Source organism: Xiphophorus maculatus, chromosome 1, assembly GCF_002775205.1.
Source record: "Xiphophorus maculatus strain JP 163 A chromosome 1, X_maculatus-5.0-male, whole genome shotgun sequence".
In the NCBI taxonomy this organism is placed as follows: Eukaryota; Metazoa; Chordata; class Actinopteri; order Cyprinodontiformes; family Poeciliidae; genus Xiphophorus; species Xiphophorus maculatus.
Window position 1 is genome coordinate 15786135 of NC_036443.1, and position 24513 is coordinate 15810647.

Genomic DNA, 24513 nt, shown 5'->3' on the forward strand with positions numbered 1-24513 from the left:
GTGTGTGTGTGTGTGTGTGTGTGTGCGCGTGTGTGTGCGTGTGTGTGTGTGTGTGTGTGGAGGTTGGTGCAACTTAAAAAGAAGAAAAAATAGCTGCAAACATTTAACCAACTTTACAAGTCTGTGCCAGAGAGAATGGATAGTTCTTAAGCTATGGTGAGTAAGGAGACAGAGTAAGGACCAAGGAAAATATTGAAAAAGAGAGAAGTATGACCAGCTTTATTATTTTGGCACTATAAATTAAACACTATAAAAGCAATATAGTAAACCTCACAACATCTTGTGACACATGTATAAATGAAACATCAAGTATAGCAACAGCAAAAAATTTACAGAAATCACAGCAACAATTGAAGCGGGGTGTGGGGAGACAGTTGTCTATTAACTCTCTGAGTCAGGGAACCTTTTTAAAAAACCCCGTATTAGGGTAAGCACATTGCATTTATTTTGGAACAGTATATTACTAATCTATTAGGACGGGGGGAAAAAAGCCAAACGTTCTTCTAACTTTTCAAAGTGCTCATCATCTGATGAACTTATAAAGTTTTTCTTTGAACATTGGGTATTTTTTCATCTGCTAATTTGGCAAGCTTTGAGCTTAGTCTTAAATGCCGCGAGAAAGCGCTTTCAAATGGGGAGCTCGTCTAAAGGTTCTGCCTCCATTCAGATGTGAGAAATTCTTGCAACAGCAAGTAAGGCATCACACTGAGAGTGAAAGGGCTCCCATTAGGTTATAGGGAACAAGGTGCTCTTGTAAATAATACAGTGCCTGGCCATTAAGAGCCTTGTATGCAATAAGAAAGATCATAAATTCCTCTGTAAACTTTACAAGGGAATCCAGTGCAGCGATGCCAAGAAAGGAGAAATGTGATCTCTTTTTTTGGACACCTGTTGGAACTCTGGTTGTAACCTGCTGCAGGATTGTTGGGGGGTGGGTGGAAGGAGGAAGGGTTGTATTTGCAAACTATGAGAAAACTATATTGGAAATGTCTTGCTTGGATGCCACGGTTGTGTGCATAAATTCAGCCTACATTTGGAACAAGATAGTCTTAAAGTTCCCAATAAATGTGCTGGCTAAAATACTATGGCAATGTCAAACGCAAATAAATTGTTAGACACTGAATCCCAGACTATTTCATGACTGAAAATAATTACTACACTTAGCTAAATTCAGAAAATAAAAACAAAACAAGATTATCAAAAGTCTAACAATACAAAAAGATGTCTTACTTCATCAAGATATTAACCAAAGGAAGCATGTAGGAATAAGTACAGAATCTGTCCAGAAACGTTTGAATTAGAAGGGATCATGAAGGTGCACATTAGGAACTCTGGCATTTACGTAGTTTGATCCCAGTGATACAAATGTTGAGTGATTTGTGTAGCAGTGAGAAAATAATCTATTACAGCTAACCTAAAAGCAAAGATTTTGTTTCAATAGACAGACCGGTGTAGTAGAGATCAGACATATTAGGAAATATTAAGACTTTCTTGAAAAGATAGTCTGACACTGGATCCAAAATACACAGGAATGCTTTCTAAAAGTGCCCATAACTCCAAGAACTCACTGGTAATGCATCAAGGAGATCCCAAAATAGTTTATAAGAACATCTGAAGCACTGTAGGCCTCACTAGTAGAGAATTGGCAAAAATGACATCCACAATAATTACAAGGCCCAAACTACTGATGACCAACAGAATCACAAAGGCCTATCTCAAAATTTAAATGAACTCAAAGACTTTTGGGAAAAAAAAATCTATACATTTACAATAGGAAAATGGAACACTTATCAGAAATGTGCATCCTCTTATATTTAGCAGAAAACTGTGAAGACAAATTTCAGTTCAAGTTGTTAAGTTTAATTGCACTATTGCTGTGGTGTAGAACCACAATCCATGGCATAACAAGTCTATCAATGAATGGCTGAAACAAAGCAAAATAAAATTTTCAGTGGCCTAGTCAAAATTCAGACTTAAATCCAACTGAACTGCTGTGGCATGACCTTAAAGGGCTGTTCATGTGAAAGAAATAAGTAGAATAGAAATAATTCTGCAAAGAAGAGTGGGACAAAATTCTTCCATATTGACACATGTCCAGTTATTGGAGATGGTAGCTTGTTGGCAGCCAGTGGCATAAGCAGTTATTAGGTTTGTTTGGAAATTCTTGTTTTCCCACAAGGTTAGGATGGTTTGAATAGCCCATGCACTTAATAAACAAAATTATTCTGACAAAAAAGAAACAAAAAACCCATTAAATATGTAAAAGATCCTCTTGAGTTTTATTGTCCTGTCGAGAAGATTCTTGCCGCGCTTTTCTTTAACGCCACTAGAGGGAGCCAGAGTGTGAGAAATTCTCACAGGTTGTTGACGCCAATAAACGCCCCTGAGCTGTCGGGACGAAGTGGCCGGTTGGCAACTGACAAAAGGCAACCTGACAAGTGATTGAAACCCTCTCTGACGAAAACCGAAAGGCAACCTGGACGCCTTTGAACACTTCTCATGTTCTACTTTTTTTGTTTTTAAATCCCCCCCCCCTTCAGCCCCTCTCCTCTTTCGTCACAAACTTCGATTGTGCCCTTGTAACTTCTGGTTTATTGAAATGTTCTCCGGTCTGAAGCCGAGGCATGCACTCATCTGACTCCCAAAGGTATGATTTTTTTTTTTATTATTTTATTTTACATAAATCATCTCCTGTCGTAATTAAGTGGATGCGAATCTATGAATAAACTCAGTGTTGAGCTGCGTCGACCCGGGCGCGTGTTTACTCATCATGAGAACACGTTATGGCAGGGGAACCGATAATTACAGGGCTGCTGGAGCTCGGTTTGGGGACTGGAGTTGAGCAGAAGCGGCTGCCAACATGCGCACCTGCAGAACTGTACTTTAGCCGGAGGCTTGAAGTCTTCAAGTATGTCTGTGTGTCTGTCACCCCTCCACCCCATCATCTCTCTCTCTCTCTCTCTCTCTCTCTCTCTCGTTTTCTCTCTCACGCACGCACAGACACCCATATCCTGCTGAATGTGCGCTTCATGAGCAATATACCAGCCTTAGCTGATGAGACAATTGAGTTTATTCCAACCCCCGAACCTCTTATCACCTCTTGTTTTCAAATAATGAACCAATAAGTCCCAGAGTCGAACCAAACGAGAAAAGAATGTAGAAACTTTGGTGGCATTAGCCCCATGATCCGAAGAATAGACCTTTGTTTAAACTCAATTTTTCAAATCTGTGAATGTATTTATTCTGCATCCTAACATGCCAAAAAGCTCAGGCAGAAAAACAAAAAACTCAGTGTTTTCCTTTTCCCTGTAGGCAGTATTTAGTGCCCAGCTTTCTCACAAGGGCAGTTTTATGTGCAGGGAAGGAGGCATGGAAAAGAAGACCTTTCCTTTTGAGCTCACAGATTTGCAGTAATTACAGAATCACTTCCATATGTGGCTCTCTGGCTGCCTTCTCGCTGCCCCCACCACCCCTTTCTACTCCGCTGTTCTCTCTTTTTTCCCTCTCCCCACTTTTTTTTTTTCATTTGCATTCTCCCCCATTGCTCACTTATTACTTTTTTAAACGTTCCCTCCATGCCTCCTTTGTATTTTTCTGTAAAAACCACAACTTAAGTAAAGTTTGTGATGATCAGAACATCCTGCCACTTTTGGCAGGACATTTCGGTGATTCAGTCAGGCCACACTCAGAAAAAAAAAATAACATTAGTGCTCTTCTGTGGGAAAGAAAAAAAGTGCAGACACGGATTGGACAGAGAGGAACTAGAAAGAACACGCACACACACGCCTGCACACGCACCTACACACACACACACATATATATATATATATATATATATATTTATACATATATATCTATATGTATAGGGACTCAGAGAAGAATGAGAGCCACAGGAACAGACCGTGAACGAAAAGAGAGAGCGAGGTGGAACAGAAAATAAGGCGGAGGAGAGGGTGGGTTGGAGTAATGCTTTTTGACAGAGGTGGGTTCAAGATGGGTTCATGGTGACATCATGGCTGATTTTTTTGAGGAGAGTATAGACAGGAGAGCCGTTCACCTTTCATTAGACACACATGTTGGTGGGGGAAAACTCATTTGCTGGCACACTCGCTGGTAGCTGTGTCGACTTTTTATTTCCTCTTTTCCCTGTAGTTTCATATACAGCTTTTGGCTCTCGGTTTCCCCTTTTCCAGCTCTATGTTCATTTGTTTTTCTTAGAGTCATAGTATATGCCCTTCGGTCCCTAACACACACATTGCTCTCTCTCTCTTTTTTTTTTTCTGGGCATGCGTAAGTCATTTTTCCTTTGAGTGGTATTTATACTTGAAGGCAGTTGGACGCTAAATGAGCACACTTTGCCAGGCAGAATGAATGCACTCCTTCATTTCACAGGATGTGTATGTAAGACTCTAACCAAAGAAAGTATATGTTTGCGTGCGTGTTTGTGTGCTTAAATATATGTCTACTCTCAGCAGCCTTCACATGACATCAATCTGAATGTGGGGAAATATTGATCTCATTATGGGCATCTTGTTACTGATTGGAACCTGCCATCAGCAACCTCATCTACCACCCTTCATTCATCCCTTCCCTCCCTCTCTTCACTTCACACCTCTTTTTCTAACATTCCCCTATTCCATTCCAGTCAGATTTGCAACCCCAAACACACCATACCATTGAGGCTGCTTTGGTTAAGGTTTTAATAATATGTCTTAACATGGGCTGCACAGTGGCACAATTAGTAGTACTGCTGTTTTGCAGTGAGAGAGTCCTGGGTTTGAATCCACCTATGTTCTCTGGGTACTCTGGCCAGTCCGCAGTCTGAAAGCATACTGAGGGCATACCAGGGCCTGGTGCCTAGGTGGTGCCTAGCAATTTTAGAAATCTGTTTGACTTTGTTATGGATTTTGCTATGGAACCAAACCCGAATTTTACAACCATACACAGCTTATTAATTAAATTGACTTGAAAAAAATGCCCTGAAGATCGTAGCTATACAGGAACCATTGCCGAAAACGGTCAGCTGTGTGACCATAGATCACACATGGGATTCCTCAAGGCTTGCTTCTCAAGCCACTTTTATTCAACACCTAAATGCTCCTCCTTGCTGAGACTACGGTGCAACAGCATACGGTATATTATGGTTATGATACACATACTTTATATTTTATGACAGCACATTACTTTAGTCAATTGCAGCCTCTGAGCCAGTGGGTCCATAATGTCAATGAGTTAAGTAGTTGAAATTTCCTCTTTAGCAAATGCACAGACTCCAAAGAAATGTAACCGTTAAGATGAAAATTCAACTACTCAGTGGGGCTAAAGACTACAGAGTGTGTACACTACCAAGGTGTTGTCATTACTGAAGTTTATATATACAGAACATAATAAAGTTTATTTCTTAAACTTTTGAGCAAATGCTGATAACCCGAGATGTACAGAAACTGTTGTCTCATTTAAACCAGGACAGAAAACAACACTGCTTACTTCAGTTTTCTCATGAAGGTCAGGAGAATCAGCAAAGGTCAAATGTGGAGTTCCCTGAGAAATTTTTCTGGAGTTACTTTTATTCACTTCATTTTATTGTCATCTAACAGCAGCTTTCCCATTAGCGCAAAATTTCACTTTTAGTTAATGTTGTTCATGCATTTGCTATTCATTCATTTCAAATGAATGAATAGCAAATGAATGAATTTGCTATTCATTCATTTCAAATGAATGAATAGCAAATACATATTTTAAATGAGCATTTTAGTGTTTGTTACGATTTATGTGATGCTTAAATTTTTCAGTACCATTTTTAGTGTATTTTTTGTTTTTGATATTTCTTTCTTTTCTTCTCATCACCCTTCATTTTCTTGAAGAAAATACACACGTAATTCACTTGTGCATAACTGGAACTATACAAACTTGCTTTGGCTTACCACCAACTCCTTTCCGCCCCCCCAACTCCTCTTTCCTCTTGCCTCTCCATCTCCCTGTAACCCCTCTAACCTCACTTCCTCACTCTCTGCTGTCCCCCCTCTTTTCCTCTTTCCTTTCTTCATTTTCTCCTCATCCTCTGCCAGTGAGCCTCGGGCCTCCATACTCTGTTCCTCTGTGAATGCAAATCCAATGAATCTAAAGTGGAAACACACGACTGAGTAAGATGATGCCATGAATATTTCATATCATTTTAAACACACCCAGTGAAGAGAAGCTATGGAGCATTGAGCAGTGCCTGGGTTTTTTCTGCAGCCCCTTCTTCAAGGAATCGCGTTTCTAAGAGCAGCAACGCTGTGCTTGTACTGTTGTCAGGGCAGCGAGTTATGATGTCATCGGTTGAAGTTAATGATACGAGAATGACAGGGGTCGTAGGCCATGTTTCCAGTGGTGCCCATAGAAAGAGAGAGAGAGAGAGATAGGAGCACCCTGATCTGTCTTCATTATCCCCCACTCTTCTGCCTCCCAGACACAATGATCATAAATCTCAGCCCCAAGCACACTTCACTGACACTGAAACACAAACACTAGTAACCTCTGACCTTCTCACTGCTACTGCCCGTGCACACTCATTCATGCACACCAAACACATATTACAGCTGCAGCCGTGCATAGTGGAGGATGAGAGCAGCTCGAAACTCTCCGCAGCCTGTTCTCACCGTCTCACTGTCAACATGTGCCCTGCGAGGACTCTGCACCCATACACAAATACAACTGCCTTCATACATCTGATGGCATATTTTGACACAAATGTACTGTCTCAACCCAAGGGCTCCACAACGATTTCCAATCCACACCTCACTGTTATATCTCTCCCGTGCCGAGATAGTTTTTGAACTAGGGTCGTATTTACCTTCTTGTTTCCTATTACACAACTGCTGATTTAGCATTGCTATGTAAACATTTAAGGGATTTCTATTAGCCTTAGTGGCCTTATAAGCATCACAAATCAAATGTAAACCAGATAAGAATCAGCTGGAGGGTTTTTTTCCCCCCATATGGCTCTGATCTGTGCTTCCTGAATATAAGATTCGAGCCAAAAGGCAACAGTGCCTCATGGTGCTTATCCTTTTCTTTCAGCCTGGTTGTGTGCTGTCAGATCGACATCAGAAATGTTTAACGGAGCAATGCAGTTGGCCACTGTTGCCCACTTGTTGCTGCAAAGATTTCTTTGCTTTTGGAAACTCAAACTCATATGTGTTTGATTTAAAAAAAAGGACTGTCATCCATTTGGGGTTTTAAGAGTTTTAATGGTTTATTTGAACAGATTTTTTGCAGATATTCCGCATCACATGGCTGAAATGTTATTAAAAAAGTCTGAATGTAAATCTTTTGGAAATTACAGGTTATTTTTCTCAATAAGAATGAACTCGTATAAATAAAGGTCAAATAGAAAAAAAAATACATAAAACCAAAAAATAGCTGCACAAAATGGAATTTGCTGAGAATTTACTTTACACCATACAGGCTGAATATTAAACACATCCTCTTGTGTTTAATACCAGGCTATTTAACCTATAAGAGCATCTCAGAATGTATGTATGTATTTATGTATCTATATATTTTTTATTCTGATGCCTTTTGGGCTACTTTGATATATCGAATTTCCCTCTGGATAAATAAAGTATTACTCATTTGGTCATATGTCCCTAAACAACTGTAGAGAAACTTCACACCTCTTGTAACCATCAGGAATCTTTTGTTATATTTCAGACTGCATATTTGAGCTCTTTCTTGGTCAAATCAGTGGAGTTCATTTAAACAGGTCGGTTTACTGGCACAGACCTGGCTTTTAAGAATAATTCTCAGTTTTTAGCTGGGTTGAGGTCTGACTTTGGGAAGGCCTTTCCAGAATCCTAACGTTGGCCTGCTTTATCTATCCCAGAAACAGTTCTCATGTGCATTTTTGATCATTGTCCTGTCAGAACATTGACGTGTCCCCATGTGTTGAACTTTAAGATATTTTTCTCATCTAGCCATTTATATAACTCTACTCCAGAAGGTAATTATATCATCAATGTGGGGAGGTGTAAATATCAGTCAAGCTAGAAGGAGTTGATTTTGGAGCAGGGACTTCTTTCTTACTGAGCAACTTCTCACTTCTTCACAGCGTAAAACTTGCTGTGAATTCCAGTAGTTTCGTGACAGGGTAGAACCTTGGTCATTCTTGGATTGTTCTTGGACATCTTCACCAGTTTTCTCTATTCTGATTTGGTTGTTTGTGTTTCATCCTGACATGGACAAAGTGGTGACACATCCAAATAGCAAAATCTTTAAACACAATTGTTCGAACTGATAATCTTGGAATTAGAATTGAGAATGTTTCCAAAGTAGTTCTCCAACTTGCATAAATCTAAAATCTTCCTTTTTAGATCTTCACTAAGTTATTTAAACTTTTCCCATTGTTTGGAGTGTTGGTCAGTCCTATGAGTTCTGTCAAACAATTCCTATTTATAGTACAAGAACAGATAACTAGATAACTTAAGTTTCTAGTATCACTAATGAGAAGTTGGTGAAGTATTCACTTCTTTTTGAAATATTTAGAGTCGTATATGCTCATAATTGTGCCTGTGTGTTTAATCCCTCCCCCTTACATTAAAACCTGAATTATGTAACCAGTTTTTTTTTTTAGATAATTAAAGTTTACTCTGTATAGTTAAGGTGTAATTGGTGTTTGAACTATAAAATTTGGCAGCTATAAATATTTTTCAGAGTTCTGAAGTATTCATGGATATGGATTTAGCTGTGGACCCAAACCCCTGCAAATGCCAGGGCTCCTTCATCATTGTTCTATCCACTAAGTGCAGTGCACATGAGCCTCTGACATTAAAACACTCCACCTCATGACCCTACCCTCACCTTGCTTCAGTTAAGGGTTCCTATATTTGAAAGCTTGCAGCCCCGTTTTAAAAGATACGATTCGTACAAGCCTTTTGTTTTACAGTGACTTCACTGTAATTTGCTGGTAAAGTGTGTGCTCCAAGCTTGCCTCAGAGAGGTGAAAGTGCTTGCCAAGATGCCAGTTAAGGTGTGCCTACCCCTCCCAGTTTTGAGGTTTGAGGTGCTTCTCCCCCCCCATAACAAAAACAAGCTGAGAAACATTACGTTGGGGAAAAACAAGGGCACACGCCCAGAACCACAAACACATAAACACATATCTGAAACATGTGATCTCATATGGAAAGAGAGGGGGCACGTTCAGGGGCACACCCAAATCCGTCGCTGCCGCTTCTGCGGCTGCACGGTTCTGCCACCTCACGCGGGACTTCCCTGTTGCTAAGGTGCCAGCGTCGCTGGTTTCACTTTAAGAAGCGATGTGTTTTAGTCACAGATGCGTGACTTTTGGGAGATAATCTTGACTTGTAGAGAGTGCTTGGCAGGATGTTAACAAATGTTGAGTGTGCTGAAAAATGTCATGTGTCAAAAAGCCAAATTCTGTTTTTCATCTTATCTTATCTTTTTTCTTTGTCAAATATCATATTTCTATTAGGATTCAATTTGTTTCTGTAGAAGCAGTGTCTCCAGTTTGTACCTGCATGAGAAGAGCCATTAAAAACAGGGTTACATAGACATCAAAAGGTAAAAAAAAACCCCAGAGGTTTCTGGAAGAACAAACCTTTTGGCTTTCACAATTAAAACAGTGTGTGAGCTAAATCAAAACAGCATGAAGTGGATGATCGGCGTTGTTCAGGATAGCAAAACTTCCTCTCCTAATAAACCTGGCTTACTTCACTTATTGATGAAACAAGAATGATCTAATAGCACAACCCGACTCTACGTTTCAACATGCACCAATTTGTTGGCAAAGCGACTCCTCGGCCAAGATGTGGAAGAATAATTCAACCATGAGACAAAGAAGGCAGAGAGAATTAAAAACAGAAACTTAAGCTCCCTGGGCTTTTTTCTTCCCTCCAGGCGTTTTTTGGCTTTGGAAAAAAAACAAAACAACTGGTATATTTGAAGCACAGAGAGTCATGTGACCAAGAAAGAAGGCTTTATGAATCACAGTGTAATTATTTCTTAGTGAGAGAGTCGGTGAGTGCGGGCCCTGTGTTTGGGGAGTGAAAGAGTGATTTTAAGAGGTAGCGACTCAGGCGAGGAGGAGGAGGGAGGAGGAGTAGAACGCAGGAGGGGGAGTGCTTGACGGAGTTGGAGGCTCACTGCCGGTCTGTCTTTGCCGCTGAAGGGACGCTGTTGAACGTTCACTCATCTTTTTCACCCTCTTTCATTGGCTCAAGCTGCTCATCAGACTCTTTTTTTTTTTCTCAACAACTTCCTCTGGTGGCCTCCATCACTTTCGTACGAGAGCCTGTGAGTAACTTAAACAAAAGTTTGAGACTAATTGAGAAATTAAACCACTGTTTGTTTTGAATTTGATTGCTGTTAGGATAATGTTTTTTTCTGAAGAAATTAAGTATTTGAGATCATTAGTCATGGTTCAGATTTCCCAAACTGTCACCAACACACACCTTTGTTTGCTCTCTGTGCTTCGGTTTGTTTTCTTCTAACTTGTTTTTCCCACAAATGTGAGCGTGACACGAGTTTCTGTGAGAATCATCTCTACCATGTGTGCTCCTGCGAGTGTGTGTGTGTGCATATGTGCTTATTAGCGAATGTTACCCAGGGCCCTGTGGAGCTCTTTATTATTAGCATATGTGTTAGTGTGTACAAACTTGCATGTGTTTGATGTGTATTCGCCAGAGAAGTCGCCACTCCTCGACCCTTTTTTTTTTCTCCCCTTTTTATAAGTAGCATATGAAGACTTGGCAAAGAAAAGCATTGTTTTCCATGTTTTTTAAACAGCACCGGCTGATTTCTGTGAGGAGGGAGGTGTGCCTGGTGCTCTGGCCACAGTTTGCTTGGAAGTTTGCGCATTGTGTTCTCACAACTCGCTAGCAGAGCAGGAAGATTATTTAATGATGCTGGCGTATGCGCTCGATTAACAGGTTCTGCTTGTTACGGCCTTGCACGTGGATGACAGGTAGAGCGTCTGCATTTGGCATCAGAGCAACTTTCCTCAGCCGTTGCTTTGATTTATTGCTCCTGAATCGCCTGGGCAATCACCAGACCGCTGTTTCAAGTTTTGCACCTGCTATACAATGCTTATTTCCCCCAGGGGGGTCTGACGTAGGTGAGACACAAAGTGTGGGTCTAAGTGAAGTGACCCGGCATGAGGGATCTCTGTTGGAAAGCCAGGAATAACGATATCGGCCTCCGCTGACATCTGGATGAGAGAAGAGGTGCTCTTCTCTGAGGCGCATAAATGTCCCTGCCCTCCCCTCTTATTCGAGGACAGACTGCCCACATGACATGGAGCTTCACCTCCATGTCAAACTAAATGAGAGTTTTACGTTCCAGATGTGTGCATGCTCATGGTATTATAAGTGTAACTGAATTTAAGCTTTTATGTCCTCAAGAGGAGCCTTTCACTATGCATGCATTCACCTCTCATATATTGCATAGATTATGTCACCATCTTATCACTATGAATGGGGTAATTTGTAAAGAATGCTGGTGGATACGTTTATTATAGTTTTTGAATTATCTTAATTCAAAAGATCTGATTTAAAAAAAAATCTTGTTAAAATGACATCATTACTTTTCATCACTGCATACATATTGGGAGATATGTTTTTCATAGCAAAAACACGTCAAATCATGGAACTGTGAAGGAACAGTGGTGAACACAAGAGTTTGTGTTGCAAAATCTGCCAACAGTCTTGTCTTTGTGAAGTGGCTCAGCGAGCGGTAAATCAGGGAGTTGTTGATACCTGTCTCTTTCTGGAATTTCTATTGCAATTAAGGACGAGCGCAGGGAGGGGGGAGGAGCGAGCCAGGTGATCTTCAGGGGAAGATGGGGTGGGGTGGGGTGGTGGGGTTCGGCTGCCACCGCGCTATAATTAACATGGGAACTATTTGCACACCATTTCCTCTGTCTATTTTTGCAGGTGTGCTACTCTGATGGCGAGGATTTACATTTTTGTCCTGCTCCCGAGCTCTCATTAAAAGGGACTTAAACAAATATAAACTTGTGTGAGATTATGGTGTTGAGCAGGTAGTGCTTTCATGCATGCACATGTGTGTGCGTGTGTGTGTGTGTGTGTGTGTGTGTCTTTGGGCCTGCTTGGGCTGCTTTAACTCCTGTGGCTAGAGGCAGCGATGGTGGTGAAACCCAGCTATTATGCTCTGCTTCATACAGGGAAATGATTGTTCCCCCCTTCATTGAGCCAAGGTGGGAAACACCTTCACAGTCGCCAGTGTGAGTCCCCCTGCAATTACTGCATGACACATTTAGTCACATCAAACCTTTTCACTTCAAGAGACGTTTAGACAAGCAGCAATTATTGCCATCATTGTTAAAATAACACAGCATGTTGGTTATTGCAGGTATATTAATGTTAACTGTAACAGGTTTAGCATTATTTTGAATTTAATGGATGGAGTCAGTGACAATAGCAGTCACAAATAGCTGAAAATGATTTAGGTTACATTTATTTTTATTCATCTTGACCATGACTGTGAGACCACTCTGGCTAAATAAAGACTTTAGTATTATTACTATTACTGTTTTATGTTAATGCATATGCTTAAATGAATATCTGGAACAAAAAATAAATATTAAGTACTATTTCTTTCTGAAGTTCTACTTTTTATGGAAGTTTATTAGCCAGGCTATCGGCTGTGGTAGCCAGACAGCAGTTGGCTGCCAAACAGAATGTTTTTGGTTATTTGGCTGGAAATATTTCCAAAACCCTAAATTTATCTTTTAATTTTGTGGGTGAAATCGCCTTGGAGCCTTCTTAGCAGCCAGGCAACCGGCTGAGTCCTGCAAAAACAAAGTCTGGTGGGACAGCACTGTATGCCCCATATATATATACCTGTGTATATATATATATATATATATATATATATATATACTGCTAAAAAAAAATAAAGGGAACACTTAAACAACACAATATAACTCCAAGTAAATCAAACTTCTGTGAAATCAAAGGAAGCAACACTGATTGACAATCAATTTCACCTGCTGTTGTGCAAATGGAACTTTGTACAGAACAAAGTATTCAATGAGAATATTTCTTTCATTCAGATCTAGGATGTGTTATTTGAGTGTTCCCTTTATTTTTTTGAGCAGTGTATATATATATATATGTATATATGCAATAAATTCATACAATTAGAACTTTAGAGATAAAGGCCATGGACTTGATAAAGCTACACTGGTTACATTAAGTGAAATGGTAAATGACTTGTACTTGTTTAGAGTTTTATCAAGTCCAGAGGACCCCAAAGCAGTAGGTGGTTAAATGTTACCTCTGTGTAGCGCATATTCTACAGATATCAAATATATTGACATTTATTGGTGCTGTCATAGAACCAACAGTGTAAAAACAACTCAGACAGGAGAAGTAACAATCCCAATCAAACTATGAGGTTTTTTTTTAGGTTTGCAAACATTGTTAAATACTTTGTTGCCATTACAATAAATTATCTTTTTTTTATTTTTATTGATTTATAACAATACAATGCAGAACAGATCCTTCCTGGCACAAAACTTTGAAATTGTAGGAAAAGTTTTGAAAGCAGTTGCTTTATAAAACTTTGAATCAGGCTTTGAATACGCTACCTAACTTTTACAGTTGGGTAGCGTCATCCTTGATTTATACTAAAATGCCTTCCTCAACGCAGAGTATTTCAGTGACCTCTAAATCATAGGAACAAGCTGTCTGGACGAATTTATTATATCACAAAACGTTTTATGACTTCTCATTCTCTCCATAGCATTCTCTAAAACTACAATAACAAAAAGAAGTGGCAATTCAAGTTTAATGATTTACCAACTCCAAGAAAAAAAAAAGGCATAATCACACCTCTGAGTGGCACTCCTAAAGAACACCTCTGTGAGACGAATCGTCTCCCGGTGGTGCCTCTTTTCATTGTTGGAATAAGCAAATATGTGTTTGTGGGATGCCAGGAGGCGGCAGATGTCAAACAAGTTTCAGTTGAAGGAATGCAGGTCTGTTTGGAAACACTGGACCGTCTGTCACTCTGCGTCTCACCCAGAGCCATTAGGCGGCCCGGCCTGTTGAAAGACTGGAAGCTGTCAGCTCTCGCATCAGATAATGAGCGGCGACGATATTGTTTTCACTGCCAAAATACTGCTGACGCCAGCAACCAGATCAGATAATGCTCTTGTGATCATGTTTCAGTATGAACACTATAATTTCTGTGTAAATCTCTGGTTCCTATAAATCTCTGTGATGATTCTTTGTGGGCCCCCTTTTTTTTTTTTTTGTACGCTGCAATGATGCTTTCAGTTGGAAAATCCATGACTGTGTCGGCTCAGTTCGGAGGACGCATGGACTGTGAAGTCATTGTTTAACTGCTGGGCTAGCATGACTTCATGTGCAAACCGAGCTTAAACATACCGTTCTCTGTTTCAAGCCTTTTCCTTCGCAAAGTTTCTGAGCGTAAATCACTCGGCGATGTTGACAGTTGGAAGACGTGACGCTGAAAGAACATGCTCAATTTTCTGTCAAAAAAAAAAAAAAAAGAACATAACTAGTCAGTGCTTTCCCTGCCAGGATACATGGCACAGTTCATCTTTCTTCAGGGAGTGAATTTACAGCTCAGCCCCTCTAGTAAGGCTTTAGAGTTGCTGCTCTGTGCAAATTTGACAGTTTTTTTTTCTTCCTATTTTCCATTTAGAAACTCTGTGGCTGTTTCAGTTGGAAACGTGGCAGAAAAAAAAACTTGTGTGCTCAATCAGAAACGTAGCAGCGGCTTTCAGAGAATCTGTATAAATATCCACTGAAACCAAGATTAAAAGTCACCATTGTGTGGCGTTCCTCTTTGATGAGAGCATGAATCATGCACGTGTAAACAAAGCAGGGAACGTTACAGCACCTTTAATCCTGCTGCTATACGCCAAGCGATCGCCCGCGGTTTCATGCGCTGACTAAAAGCAAGCGCCTGCCTTGGTGTTGGTGTGATGCAGAGCTTCCTGAGATGCTGAGATTTATTTGTTATGTTTGACTCCAGTTCTTCTTTTTGCCCGAGGGGGCCTCGCGCTGTCACAACAGTTAAAGCACAATTGCTGTTTTGCTCACTCAGGATTTGATATCCTTTGTTTGACAGATTTTAGTCTCTGGGAACTGTTTTCCCCTTGCTCTGTGCGTCTCTCATGCATCATTTTTCTTTCTGCGTCATCTCTTTTTTTTTGTGTTGAAATTCAAACTCTTGAGCAAACAAGAGAATCTTATTCATTCTGATCGTGTCCCGTCTTGCAGTCCTGCCTCCAAATTGCCTGCCTGCTTGATTGGGTTCATTTTAAATGATACATGATGTCATGCACTGATAAAAATCGATGGATTACCTCAAGTGCAACCAATAAGTCTACTTCAATCTGATGAGCTGTTGTGAGGTCTGACACTGCTATTTACACAAACATGGTAAGTAAATTTAGACTGAACCTCTTAGGCTAGGTTGGAAAGTCCCCACAGGAACAAACCCACCCAACACTGGCCATGGCACTTTTTGCCTGCCTGCCTCCTTTGTGCCCCCTAGGCTTGTGGGGGAACGTGGAGCCCCTCAATGCCCATTTGGCCCTGCCTTACAGCGGATGAGGTCACTCCAAATTCCCCCTGTCCCCTTATAGTCCCAGACGGGCCAGCTAAATGAGCCAACCACAGGACCCGACATAAAACTTAAATGGCTCTGTAAAAAGCTGCCAAGCTGACGTGACTCATTAAAAAGCCCTGGCGCCAACTCTTTTTATTAATTCATTATTGTGTTTGGAGGGCGTAAAGTCACAGTGTTCTGTTTTCAAATGTCGCCTCAGTGTGCTGTAGCTCGTTATTTTTCAGTACCAGCCTTTTTCACGTTCATTTTTTCTTTTTTTTTTTTCTTTTTAAATTCAACTGTACAGTGGCACTGCGGTTTACTGGGTGGCGCTTCCTTCGGCTTGTTTGTCATCAGATGTTTGAGACTTCACCTGTTGCTGTGATCTCCCCTATCAATACTTTTTGAATCACTTTGTCTTCTCCTCCTACTCTTGAGTTTACAGAGGTTGTAAAAAACAGTCTGCACAACCCTGTTAAAATAATAAATTAAATGTTTTTCGTGTTTAAACAAATGAGACCAAGATAAATAATTTCAGATTTTTTTCCCACCTTTAATATGAGATTTATCATGTATTTATGTAACTGCATAACAAACCTGTTAAAGGGAAATTTTGAAACATAAATAGGAAAAGAAAAAATCTTTTTGCATTAATTGCACACATAAACTAATACTTTGTTAAATTATCTTCCAAAACTGATTACTCTCATATACAGTATATCTCAGTTGTCCTAGTATGGTTTTATTGGCATTTGTTCATTTGCTTCCTTTAACAAAAGCTGGAATTAAAAATTCATCTCATTGTGTCTTTGTACAGTATTGGTTAGAAAAAAAAAGGTACAAAAACTGCACTACCGCTAGATGATGCCTCAAGATGCTGTCGTTTTGACAACAGCTTTTGACGTGGACCTCACATCAAAAGCTCCACAGAGATCGTCCAAAGTATCAGAGGCATGGCATTGTTAAAAGGTAAACAATGCCATGGAGCCAGGAGCGGGAAATAAAAAACATCCAGGCATCATAGAATTTTCTTTTTAAAATAAAAAATCTCAAGCCTGGCAAAATTTTGCAAAAACAGGTTTCATGTTTTGTAGCATGTAGAAAATTGTGCTATGGTCTGATGTAAACAAGGAAGACTTTTTTGCCGTAATTCTATAAGGTAGCACTATTAATTACAGTGGAGCATGGTGGTGGCACCATAGCACCATTGTGGTTTTGGAGAGGGGGTTTATTCAGCTCAAATTGGAGCTCTGTCCCTTCGAGGTGGAGGGACTTCTGAACAATACCAAATACCAATCTGTGTTGGCACAAAACCCTGAAATTTGTGTTAGAAAGCTGAAGATGAAGTTTATATTTCTGCACAACGACCCAAAACATACACCCAAAACAACAAAAGAATGGCATCAGTAGAAGAAGATGAAGGTTTTTCAAATGACAGCCGGAACTAATATCTGAATAGGATTTATTTGAAAAAACAGCTTCAAAGTCCTAGCAAAAATGATGGGTGCACAGTACAGAAGAACCATTAGAAAAAGGATATCCATCACTTAGTCCATATTAAAAGTGAAGAAATATCAATATTGAGAGTTGGTTATATCAATTGTTGGACTTAAAGAGTAAATTAGAAAGATTACCAGGTCAGGATGCAGCATGCTGATCGACTCCCACCCAAACAGACTCCTCAGTGCTGTAATTAAGTCTGCACACATTTTTCAGCCTTTTTAAAAAATTATTTTTACCATGAAAGACTTCAGTTTGTTCCCTGATTTATTTGAATCTAGAGAAGAAATACATGGTTTGGGTCCACAAAATAAATGTGGAAAAAGCTTTTAAATGAGCACAGATTACAGAAACCAGGCATTTTAATAGGGGTGTGTTGACTTTTATATCCTCTGCATTGTGCTGCCTTTACGAGTGCTGCTTTGAGTTCATGAAGGAGATATCCAAATAGGCCAAACACTAGCCAAGGAAACCCAGGCTGGACACACACCAGACACACACACACACACACACGCATAGTGGTATGGTGCTGGCAGCTGTTTTTCTAGTATGTACCTCTTTTCCCCATTAGTCCCGTTGTGAAATCTTCTACTGACGTAATTTTGCATTTGCAGCAAAATGGAACCTCTGCATCGGGTCATTCTGCAAGTTGGATAAGGTGTAACGGGATAGAAACGGAGGGGTTTTGAGGCAGGTAATCCAAGCAAGTTTTGGTGATGAACTGGGAAGCAAGAGAACCAGAAAGAGAAGAAGAAAGATGGTAGTCTGCGTTGGCAGGATTGGGGGTGAGGGAGGGTGGGTGCCTGTCGGTGGCTGCTTCTTCCTGAAACGTGGCCACCCGAGCCTGCCTGGGCCCTGGATGCACATGTGGAACAGTTTACTGTAATGGAACTCTAAATTAGTGGTGGTTTGAAGCTGCCTGCAGCAGTAGGGTGTAATTAACTGGCTCTGTTGAAAGAGAGAGAGCCAGAAAGAGAGGCAGGGTGGGAGCCAGAGCCTTGGAAAAAAGGCATGGGGTGAGAAGTCTGTGTGCGTGTGTCTGCGTGTGTATTCGTGCTTAAGCTCTCACACACATATGACGTGTGGAGTTTTTTTGGGTGCCTGATTGCATGTGTATGTGTCAGAAAGTGTGCGCTGCATATGTGGAAAGCGTTCCCAGTTTTTCTTTTTTTTTTTCCCAAGCATGGCGCCACCCCTTAGTGCCCCCAAGTGCCCAGACCCCGTCACTGTTCCTCTGTGGGTTTTCTTCTTCTTTTTTTCACTCAGTTCAGCAGTTCACCAGTTCAGCCTTAGATCTTTTCTCCCCCCACTCCCTCCCCTCTTTTCTTTGTTTATACCGAATTCATTACCAAGATTTTTTTTTCCCCCTGTCTTTTCTCCCAGATTCACAAGCCACAGCAGTCCCAAATTCCTTGGCTCTGCTCTTTTTCAAAGCCACATTTTAAAAAAACAAGCTGATCACACCACCCACTCATGGAATCAGTCGGAGGAAGCAAAAGGCAAATAAAGAAAACAATTTTTTTTCCAGGTTTTTTTTTTTCGTCTTTTTTCCCCCACTTTCTTGCGCCGAAAGTCAACAGTGGGGGCATAACTGCAGCCTTGTGTGAGTGTGCCTACTGCGAGCAGTCAGAGTGATGAGCAGCTTGCAGGAGGTCAGAGCCAAAATGACTCTGTGGGATTGGAGCCCGACTTGATGGGAAGATAGTTGGAAGTGACAGCATCAGTTAGCAATCAGTGGATCTCATTTTCCTCATCCATCCACCCCTCCCCCCCTTCCCTTCTTCATGCTCCGGACCCCGTGTCTGGGCCTCTGCTCCGGGGGTTAGAGGCAAAGAGGCAGGCTGCTGTGCTAGGCTGGCAGCAGAAACAGAAGAGGTCTTTATAGTGGAGTTCTGGTTATTTAAATCATATGGCATAGCCTGGAATCACTGTAGAAGTCTGGAAACTCTTCAAAACTAAAGGAACAAGAGCTTTCTCTCTCTTTTTTTTCATTCCTATTTATTCTTACTCCCTCCCTCCTTCCTACTTGTCCTTGTTACAACTTTTTCCAAACTTCTTTGTTCCGTTTTCGCTCTCTCAGTTCTAGTTTTTTTTTTTTTTGGGGGGGGGGGTTCTTCCAGTTTTCCTCTCCAAGCCCACTCATTTATTTACCTTGCTTGTCTTTATCAGTTATGGTTCAGGACATCCCATCCTTCCCAACTCCCACTTCCCTTCCACTTCCCTTCTCATCATACCTGTTAGTATGAACTTTACACACTCGTCTTTCATTAAAGCTACAAATGAACGTTTCACTGTCTCATGATGGAGATGGATGCTAAAATAAACTACAGATTTTATCCTTAGATTCATGCCAGTTAGAACCACTTGTTTTGATTTATGGTGTGAGTTTCTTTGTAAGAAGTGACACAGTTCTTTGCTCTCTCCTCCTCAGAACGCTGACTGGATAAGTGCCTCGAAGTGGACCCCGGCTTTCCCTCAGCACTTCACTGCTTACTCTGAGGACTCTGATTTTGGCTCGGTGGAGAATTTTTTTTTTAAAGGGGCGTTAGAAGAGCCTCGGAGGCCTGCTACGGACCCCTGGGTGCTCTGTCGACATGGCTACCAACAGGGAGCAGCAGGTGGGTCACTTGACCGGCTTCCCGCCTGCTGTCTACCCCTTCCCCTTCAACTCCATGAGAAGCCACTCCCCCTTTGACCTGCTAGCCAACAGCAGCCTGTTTGGAAGATTTGGGGCTGACCTGCCAAAGGAGATGGCTGCTCTCTGTAAGTTTTTCTTTTCATCAATATGTGGGTTTAACTTAGCTCTCACTTGCCACTTGTGTCTCAGCTGAAGGTGCAAACATTGGAAAGTGAAATGCCTTGAAAGTGATTTTTTTATAACACCGTTGAATTTTTCCACATATTATTATGTTACAACCACAACCTTTAATGTGTTTCAACTAGATTTTATGTGATAGACAGGAAAAGAACTGTGAAGTAGAGGGAAAGTACATGGCTTTTCAAAAATATTAGTATAAAGAAATATGAAACATTGCAACCACCTACCTTTCAGAAGGCCCCAGAGGTTTTCCAGAGAACATTAATGAGTAAATAGCATTTTGAAGCTCAAGGAACACAGACAGGGAAAGGACAAAGTGGTAGAGAAGTTTACTCAGTAGTAGGTGAGATGTTCAAATTAACTCCATTGGCAGTAGAAATCCACAGCTCTACTGGCACTACAAATATTACAACAAACTCCACAGACCTGGCCTCTGAGTACACAAAGCCATAATTTTCAGTTTGCCACAAGCCATGCAGAGGTCAGAGCAAAACGTGTGAAAGGTGTCAGATGAAAGAACAGTTGAACTTTTTAGCCTACTTTTCAAAGCTCTTGGTGTGGCGAAAAGCGAACACCCTGAGAATATCGGCCCCGTCCCAGTGAAACATGGTGGTGTCAGCGTCATGCTGTGGGGAAAAATGGAAGCTGGTCAGAGTTGATGGAGGAATTAGATGGCGTAACACACCGGACAGTTTTAGTGGGTGCGAAAGGGACTGGGATGGAGTTGGACATTAAAAACGAAAGCAGAAGTGCAAGGGAATGGATTACGTCATTGCATATTCTTGTAAAATTTCATAGCTAAAGCCAATCAAAAATGTGTGGCATGACTTTAAAACTGCTGCTTACAGACAGTCCATATCCAGTCTAACAGTGCTGGAGCTATTCTGCAAAGAGATGGAGGCAAAAACCTACACAACACTGGATGTGCCCCAAAAGATTTGCAGAAGGAAAAATGACAAACAGTGGTCCTACAGAGTAATAACTATAGGGGAATTGCAGCAATTGCAGGTCATGCATTGTAGTTTTTTAAAAAAATAAAACTTTTAGTGACATTTGAAAACCAAGCATTCCTCTTTTGGTCCATTTTACAGCTTCACAAAAGTTTATATTTTTTATCTATCACATAAAATTTCACTAAAATACATTAAAATTTGTTGATGAAAAATGACAAAAGGTAAGAAAAGTCAAGGAATACAAATACATTTACAAGGCATAGTAAATTACCATCAGCTTAAATTTCTGATGCAAACTGGAAAGTGGAACTGATACAACTATTTAAATTGCACTTCATTATGTGTAATTTTGTGATAAAATGGAAAATGTAAGAGTGTGATATAGGATGAATGGTAGAAAAAGAACGAGGGGAAAAAAAACCCATCTGCTTTCATCAATACAATGATTATTCTGCTCCTGTGGTTTCCTTATATGCATGGTACTTGTAGATGATGTGGTTATGACCACACACTCTGGCTGCTGCTTCTCCGGGGTGTACGTGTGTGTGTGTGTGTCTGCGTTCGCGTGCGCTTGTATAAGGCAGACAACCCACAAGTCTGAAAGAGGAGACAAAACAACATTCTTTCTTTGTGAGGTGATGAATAATGAGCAACAACAAGTATTTGAAAATGAGCCATATTGCAGTTCTTTATTCAGGCAGAGTTTACCACAAACCTATTTGAAGAGGCAAAGGTGATCAGGAGGCCGTATTCAAAGCACATTTTTTAGGCTCCTCTGATGTCTCTTGTAGTTGTCATTGTGGCCACAGGGGGTGCTGCTGTCCTCTGCAGTGCCAAACTGGGATGATGTATGGGAAAAGTAGCACAAAGAGGAGATTGTTGGACATCCGCAGTGTTTTTGTGACATGCAAAAATAAACAAACAAAACAAAACTAGCCAGACTAGACGCACGATGTGGATGCACGTCGCTCGTTGTTGAAACCACCTGCTTGTCTTTAAAACCGGAAATCTACAGCAGGATTCTGGGACAGGGTGGATCCTCGTTCAAAACTGTTGCAGCACTGGAACCGAATCAGGTTGCTAGTTTGAGAGAAAGGAAGCCTGAAAGGGAGGAGAAAGAATAAAACCTTCTGTTGATTTAAAGGTAAGCAGGAGTTATTTGAAATCTGACCTGACTGAGGAGGTGGTGGGTGATAATGGGTGTGGGTGGCAACAGCTGAGCCCCCCACCCACTCCCGGCGCCCCCCAATCTCCCTCTGCCTATGTATGCAGTCCCCTTTTCGCCCCGACCGCAGCATGCCTGAGCACCTCTCCAGCTTTTCAGCCGTCAATCACCACCTCACCCCCACCTCCTCCTTCTTACCGCTGCTGCCCACCTAATCCTCGAGGTATTTTCAGAAAGAGAGAGAGGGAAGGAGAAAGAGAGACCGAAAGAGAGAGAGGAAGAGAGAGAGAGAGCACCTGGGGGTAATGTCCCAGTGTGGTGGAATCCAGGAACACGCCCTGCAAGAAAAATACACAGATGCACACGGGCAAACAGAGCATCAGAGTCAATCTTCCCAAAGACTCTCTTCTGCACACACACACACACACACGCCCCCACACACACAACACACAGAGCACTTCTTTCATCTAAAAACTAGAAACATACCCCCGATACAGAATGAAAATCCCACTGCACTGACAGATGGATTCTTTTTAGATTTTTTGTTTTTTTTAACCCTGGCATGAGTTAAAACAAAAACAAGTATCAAAGCACAAACAGACACAGGCAACCACATGCACTGGCTCTTCATACGCGGCTACTTGTACGGACACATCCATGTTGGCAGTGGTATCGTTCTCAGGGGCGAAAGGGGGTGTATTTAGCTGAAGCTCGTTGTCAGGGCTGAAACAAGGCTCTAGCCAAAGATTGGGTCAAGATTGCTGTGACAGCTAGCTTCAACTCAGCTCAATTATACATGTTTAGCTTTTTTTTTTTGAGCTGTGATCACTTTGATAAATAGAAATATGTATGTTGTTCCTTTGCTGATTGCCGCTGTGATTTCAAAAAGGATTCATACTGTGAAATGTTTTGCATTTTGTCATGTTGTAAACTTTTATGTGGTAGTCCAGTATGTTTTTGCAAAGGGTAAAATGATTTTCTAAGCATTTTGTTTAAAAAAACAAACAGAACTATAAACAGATGTACACTCTGGTACCTCAAAATAATACCCAATGCCGCAGACTGCTTTGAAAAAGTCATCTAATTATTTAGGCGACACCGATTGTGGGTAATTTAATTTTCTCATGAATACAGCTGTCCTGTGAAGGCCTCAAAGCAAGATAATGAACTGGAGGAGCTGCAGAAATCCACAGCTAAGGACTGAGAGGACAGATATTAGTGGAAAACTCCATGACTCTGGCTTTAAAAGAAGCCTGGGAAAACAAAAGATATTATTGAAAGAAAGCCACAAAAAGGCACCATGTTTAGAGGAGACCAAACTGAACTTTTTGAATTAACAATGGAAATCAAGCTGAACGCAACAAAACATGGCAGTGTCATTCTGTCTGAGTTTTTTCTTTAGCAGGGATGAGAAAGTTGGTTAAAGTGGATGGAGGAAACTGATTTACAGGGACATCCTGATAGAGCCAGCAAAGACAAAACAGTTAAAAACTGGTGGCCACATAACCCCAAAAGACTTGCAGCTGTCTGTTCGTTTGTCCCACATATGCAGTAATTCAATTTTTTAATGTGAAAAACATAAAGGGATATGAATTTTTTTTTCTATACCCATTGAATTATTTTACAGTGCTTTTGTAAAGCGCTCTACAGTAATTGGGACAATTATTAAACATTCTGATATTTCAGTGCAGATTTACTGCGATATTTTAATATATGCTTCTTTTCTAGATAAACATATTAATTCTAAAAACTCTTAAACTCTTCAGCACTCCATCATAGTTTCCACTTGAAATTGTGGCAGTTCAGTGGAAAACTTTATCAGCTTTTAAAACATCCCATTGCTGGATCTCTTGACAAGGAATGTTACAAGTCATTTTGCTGACAGCAGTCTCATTCCCGGCTCTCTTAAAGCCTTGCTGGGAAGACAAAGGGACTTGGTCTGGACATTCCCCAGACTCTGTTTTTCTTTTCCTTCCACTTTTTTTTTTTTCTTGAAAAGTTGTCCTAACAGTCCTGCTCATTGTTGTCAGGCCTGTCTGAAGGCTATCCTGTGAAAATACCTTCCACATGCAGGGCACTGTGGTTATTTATGTGGGTTTCTGAGCTTAATACACTGAGCTCTATCTTCTTTATCAGCTTCAGCGCTCTGTATTTGAAGTCAGTAAGTGACAGACACCAACCTTTGTCAGGCGTGCATTACTGCGCCGACCTGTCGGGGCACCTCCAGTAATGACGCTCGATTTTGGCACAGGAGTGTCTTTGGAAATACCTGTTCTGCACAGAGCTGGGAAGAAACCGAAGCTTAAAGGAACGGAGTGAACTGGCCGGCATTTTTTTAACCCCCAATGCCATTAAAAGGAGGAAGATGGCCCAGGAAATATGAGTAATGTGACCATGTGGGTGTGATTTCCGTCACTGCTGTCTATATATCAGAATGAATGTGCTCGTCATCCGTGACAGGGTTTGATGGTTCC

The 24513-nt window shown here is 41.0% G+C and overlaps 1 protein-coding gene across 2 annotated transcripts in view; it reads left to right on the plus strand.

Moving 5' to 3' along the window:
* Nucleotides 1–2438: 2438 nt before the first annotated feature.
* Nucleotides 2439–24513, plus strand: part of LOC102236110 (retinoic acid receptor gamma-A) — a 56945-nt gene continuing 34870 nt past the window's right edge. The window contains exons 1-2 of one of the 2 annotated variants that reach the window (XM_023332238.1): nucleotides 2439–2647; nucleotides 19535–19866. In XM_023332238.1, coding sequence (XP_023188006.1) covers nucleotides 19698–19866 — 169 coding nt within the window. In that variant the 5' untranslated portion in view covers nucleotides 2439–2647; nucleotides 19535–19697. Of the gene's footprint in view, nucleotides 2648–10050; nucleotides 10294–19534; nucleotides 19867–24513 lie in introns of those variants that run through there. The other variant, XM_023332235.1, reaches the window with a different exon arrangement.